The sequence below is a fragment of the Teleopsis dalmanni genome, chromosome X, assembly GCF_002237135.1.
Source record: "Teleopsis dalmanni isolate 2A chromosome X, ASM223713v2, whole genome shotgun sequence".
In the NCBI taxonomy this organism is placed as follows: Eukaryota; Metazoa; Arthropoda; class Insecta; order Diptera; family Diopsidae; genus Teleopsis; species Teleopsis dalmanni.
Genome location: NC_051848.1, coordinates 16,255,845 through 16,261,705, shown reverse-complemented (window position 1 = coordinate 16,261,705; position 5,861 = coordinate 16,255,845). Strand labels below are relative to the sequence as shown.

Genomic DNA, 5,861 nt, shown 5'->3' with positions numbered 1-5,861 from the left:
AAAAGGTTATGTGTTTGCGAACATGATGTTATCTATATTCTGATTCTGGAACCAGTCGCATGTATTATTCCTCCACTTTTCCATATTCGTCCATTTTCAATAAGTGGCCTTTTTACTCCTCTCAGATTCAAGTAACTGAAGTTTAAAAGCACTGGGAAGAAGTACTATACCATAAAGTTGAAAAAATTGTAATTTAGTTATAATACCATAAGCAAACCAAAGCAGTAGTTCGGGAAAATACTAAACATTTTTCATTGACCTATGGAATAAAACTTCCCGCAGTACAAATTTAATAATAAATTTTGTAAATCTTAGTAGACAGATGATAATAGTAGTAGTACTAGTACTAGTAGTAGTAGATAGTACATAGATACATTTGCCTCTGGCTGATTATTTATTTCGATTGATTTTTTTTACTGCTGTTTTGCATGAACTTGTATGGAAATAAAAGTTTATTTATGCAACAAATTTTTTCCTTTTAATGCCTATAAAACTTTGCTCTTCCTGTTTTCCCGCCAGAGTTTAAATCAATTAAAAGTTTTTTAAAGAATCCCTAACTTTTGGTCGAAGCGATTATTTTCACTACCTGTGGTGTCTGTGGCGAGAATGTTTAAATAAATATTCGTTTTATTTTATGGTTAGCGAAGAAAAGCGTGTGGAGAATATGAAAAGTTTACACAATGTAATTATGCTCAATGTTCATTTTATTTTTTTCTCCCAAAGTACATGAAATCTTAAATTTTAAATGTTATAGTTGTACATTAAGAGAAACAACTGCCGTTTCAAGCAACTCTAAACTCTTGAAGATTTCTTCTTTTTACGAATCTTCTTTTCCTTCTTTAGCTTGATTTTTGTTTCTTCAACTTCTTTCCTTAGTTTCTTCTTTAAATGCATTTTTTCCTTGGCTATTTGTAGAGGTACTGTCAACTCTAGCTTAGCCATAGATTGTGCGCAAAACTGTGCCATGGACTGGGAATTCATATTTATGATACTCGCTGCAACTACGGAACCTATATTGCTCGGCACTTGAACAGGAGGAATATTTTTAAGCACATCTTCCGCTGATTTCGGTGGCAATCCTCTGCTAGCCCGGAAAGCATTATCAGCAGCCAATTTCGACAAAGCTCGTTGCTTTTCCTAATGTTATGTATATATACAATTAAAAAACATATACGGAAAATGTAAAAAACAACAACTTTACTTACAAGATTAGATTTCGATGTTTGAATTAGAAATTTACATTGACGTATGCCATCCAAAAAGAGATGATCGACGCAAAAATTAAAGGTGCTCATGTATTTAACCAAAATGCTGTCAGTGCCCATTTCTAAAATTGGGTAAATGTTGCTAAGATGTGGAACCACATCAACTAATTCATTCAACAACACATTAGATAGAGCAGAATTCTTGTAAACAATTGGTATCTCGTGATATAAGTTTTCAAAGGTAACATTAAGTCTCCGCATTGTAGGTGCAGTGAAGTCTCCGCTCTTATATAATTCGATTGCTTGCGGTGATAAACGGTAAGCATTTAAGGACAAAAAGCCACGTGATGATTTTACAGTATCATAAATAAGTACAACAGATTCTTCAATATTCGTTTGATAGTTAAATTGGGATTCAAGCAATCCTTTTGACAAAAAGTTACCTAAATTAGAATTTTGGTACCAGCCAACATGAAAATGATCGATATTAACATGACGTAAGCGACGCATTAGATGAAATTGATAAGCATCATCATCAAAGTGCTCCTCACTAGCTCTAGGATACGAAAAACAGTGATTTATTTCTAAACATTTGCCATCTAATAAACCGAGTAAGGCGCCTTGCGCTAAATCTGTTTCACCTGCCTCAGTGCAATGCTTAACAATTCTCATTAAGACCTAGAAACGGAATAATTAATTTAAAAAAAGTTCTTCGAGAAATGTGTGAAATATTAACATATTAGTCAGTTATTTAAAATAAATAGCACAACTTACATTTCCATCACATTGAATTTGTGACACTAGAGGATCAGGACCACAGTCACCTTCTTGTATTTCATCCCACCATGTGATTTGACGCTTAACGTTTTTATCGTCCTGTGGTTCGTTTTTTATTTCGGTGTGATTCAGTGTTGAGTCCATTTTGAAGTTATTATTTTTAAGCCCTTCTGCAGTTGTTTCTGGTTCGCAATTAACAATAGGCGAACTAATAAATTTTTCATCAATTTCAGTCCTGAGGATTTCTGCCATTATGTCAATTGAACTTTCACTGTTTTCACTTTTCTTATTATCATTCTTGTAAACGGCAAAGGACCCAACTTCCAATTCATCAACAATATCGGCAGCTTCAATTTTATTTAGCTCGAGAGTTTCTTGCTTTTCAGCAGCGTGTTTATCTTTATATTTTTCACTTTTTTCAGGTTGATTAGTATTAGCAATGTCATTGTTTTCGACTTTATTGGTATCATTATTCTCATCAGTACCATCAGTGCTATCAGTGTCATCAGTATTTTTAGTATCATTAGTGCCGCCAGTGTCATCGGAGCTATCTGCATCATCGGTGTCATCACTGTCGTCACTGACATCAGTGTCCTCAGATTCATCGCTGTGGTCTGTACCATCAATACTATAGGTATTATCTAAGTCATCAGTATCATTAAATTCATCTGATTCATCTGTCTTGTTAACATTACAAGATTTAACAATTTGGGACACATTTTTGTTGTCAGCAGTATAATCGGTACCACCGGTATCATTAGCGCTATTAGTACCCTCAGAACTATCAGACTCGTGAGTATGAACTTTTTCAATATCGTCTTCAGTAATAGATGCAATGCTAAAGGATTCATTAGTGTCGTCAAGGAATATATTTTCAATAGTTGCATCTATATTTTCTGCAGCATTGCCATTCTTGGGGTCTTGTCTAATATACTTTGACGCCTGTTTGTCTTTATTAATAACTTTTTTCTCTAAAACTTCCATACTATTGGTTTTTAATGCGTTCTTGTCTTCGACCAACAAATTTGAGTTATCAGTATCTATGTCTTCATTTTTTTTAATTTGTTTTGTTGTATTATCAATTTTTAGATATTTATTCTCACCAACTTCTGTGTTACTCACTTTGAATTCTCTCTTCTCACCAATCAACATTTTCGCGCTCTCAGCTTTTTTCATTTGCTCTTTTATGTTAGATTCTATTATTTTTGTAATTTTTTCAATAATTTGAACTTTAGAATCCGATTGAGTAATTTTTAGTTCCGGATTTTGTTCAACAACCGAATCAGGTGAAGAAAACTTTTTTGCAATGTCTGCAATGTTTAAAGCTTCTCTATTACTTACACCATACGCATTATTGCTAGAAGATGCTGCATTATCCCCGAATTCTCGGGTATAAACATTTGGGTATGTTTTCCCTTGTTCATGGCTAGCTGCTCTAGAGCTAGAGCTAGGTTTCTGTCCTTCATGTGTAGAAACAACTCCAGACGGCAAAGTTTCATTTTCTTGAGTTAATTTCGATTTTTTTGCACTACCAACTAAATTCTTATCAACAGAATCTTGCTCATCGTCACCCGTATCCATTTTTAACACGGCACTAAATGCCGGAAGTAACTGAAGTTGGATTTAGCTTCAAATGATTTGTCATCGAAAAATTATGTTAGTGTTGCTGCGCCCAATATCTGCTATGCCTTTAATACTATTTCACTTATAAGTTTAATGATTAAAAGGTAGTAATTGTGTGCAAAAACAACAATGAAATCTTGAATTTGTATAGTTTTGAATTAAAAAAAATAAAATAAAGTATATTATAATATAAATATATAATATATATAATAAATAATATATATTATATTGTGTACATTATATTATACGCACGTACGTAAATGTAGTAGTTAATAATGTAGTTATTTATGTGGCTAACACGCAACACATGCTTCAACGTAATTCTAGGGCGGACTTTTATATATAGTTATATTTAGCAAGAACTATAATATATATTATTTTTCAGTTTTAAATTTGTATCTGAAAATACGAAAACAATTTGACATAAAACACACATTTTCATCAAAGGTATACTTATATCTATTAAACTTAACTTCGCTTAATATATATATAAGACGAATATTATTTTAATCAACAGATGAAATATATAATATTTTCAATAAATCTGCGACCAATGTGGAACACATCCAAGTTTCATCACATCCCAGCTTTTTAATTCTAATATATCTAGAAATATAATTATCGTGCACAATGATTATTTATTGACCCGTTTCCAATTTCCTGAACATATGTCGGATGTTAGAAGAGTCAGCAATTTTGACCAACTGATAATTTAAACTGAAGGTACATCGCTTGTTGATAAGATTCTCGTCCAAGGAGGAACTTTCTTAAAGACGTGACAAAAACACCAACATTAATTTGACGAAAAGTAACTTGCGGCGAATTCAAAATTGTAACTTCTATTTGCCCACACACGTGAAACGTCAAGTATAAAGGCGATCATTAGTTGCGCCATGAGCAATCAGCTGATCCATTCCACCTTATGATTCGATTATTCGAGTGCATGTGGTGCATGTGGATATACCACACCAAAACGAACGAATTAACATTTACAGATACCATTACCTTAAGGGGAAACGTAAGCACGAATTGAGTTTTGACGTAAGCAGAGGTAAAGTTTATATCAGCTGTTGTAAACATTTAGCATTTCCCCTTGTGTGGCCTGATCGAATTTGTGTTCTTATCATTTTTGTATTTCTTGCAGTTTACGTTGACTACGTTCGGTACGTCTACATCTACGACAACTTACTTAGCCTTAAACCATGGGCTGCTTGCCGCCACTGCTTGAGAAACATTTATTCTGTTTACAGAAGTGAAATTCTTAAAAACTTGGCTTAATACGTATTGCAAAAACATATAATGCGATTATGTAGATAAGAAATTTATCAATAAATGCTTGCAGTTCATAATTTTTGAATGAATTTTGATGACAATCAAATTTAATTCGAATATGGGGTATATTGGGTATATATTGGAATATTGGGTGTCATGCCAAAATACAGTGTAATTCTTATTTGCGAATCTCTGAATTTGTATTACTGTTTTTTTGAAATGTGAAATTAATATTTTTTATTTAATGGAAGCTTTATGTTAAAGTATTTTATTTTGGTTTCAAGTATACATTCGTTTTTAATGATAGATGATTATTAAATAATTATAATAAGAAAAGTTGATTTTGAAAGATATTGTACATGAGATAGATATTGCATGTAATAGGTCTGTTCCACGAGCTACTCGTAGTAAAACTCAAGTAAAACACAAGTACAAACTAAGAGCGCAATACAAATAAAGTGCCAAATTACGCTCTTTACACAGATTTTCATGGAACAGCTTTGTGTAAAATCTGGTGAGAATACCAGTGCCGTGGAAATAAACAAGACAAAAATTCAAGTTCAAACCAAAACAGCTGATTCACAAATCACGCAAATATTTACTTGAAATAAAAAAATGTACGAGTAAAGTCTAAATAAGGAAAATATTAACAATTACAAATATTTTGGACAACTTTGATGTGCTAATAAAGAAACCAAAAGCTGTTTTTGTTTTCCGAAATAAAATATAGGTCACAAAACGACCACAAAAGTGAAACAAATGACGTGATCGAAATGCAAGCAAAGTGCATTCTTCAAAGAAATGATCTACGCAAGAAAGGATAAACAAGAGTATTCAATGGCATAGTGCATCGATAGTGATTTCTCAATTATTTACATACAGCTGGGCTTTCTGGTCACAGAAGTGCATCTGAAATAGGCGTCAGAAATGTGCGTGTTCCTTCAAGTAACACTGGGGTTCCAAAAAAATTTAAAAGTTGCATAG

At 32.7% G+C, this 5,861-nt stretch overlaps 1 protein-coding gene across 2 annotated transcripts; it reads right to left on the bottom strand.

Moving 5' to 3' along the window:
- Positions 1 to 686: 686 nt before the first annotated feature.
- Positions 687 to 3,957, bottom strand: LOC119687718 (dentin sialophosphoprotein-like). Of its 2 annotated transcripts, XM_038102138.1 has the most exons (4): positions 3,862 to 3,957; positions 1,980 to 3,678; positions 1,206 to 1,883; positions 687 to 1,137 (listed from the first exon to the last, which is right to left on the bottom strand). In XM_038102138.1, exons 2-4 carry the CDS (start codon positions 3,561 to 3,563, stop codon positions 793 to 795), a joined length of 2,607 nt encoding a protein of 868 aa, XP_037958066.1. In that variant the 5' UTR covers positions 3,564 to 3,678; positions 3,862 to 3,957; the 3' UTR covers positions 687 to 792. The 2 variants fall into 2 exon arrangements, with proteins under 2 accessions (XP_037958066.1, XP_037958065.1); XM_038102137.1 differs by lacking the exon at positions 3,862 to 3,957 and having other exon boundaries at positions 1,980 to 3,741.
- Between the last annotated feature and the right edge of the window lie 1,904 nt (positions 3,958 to 5,861).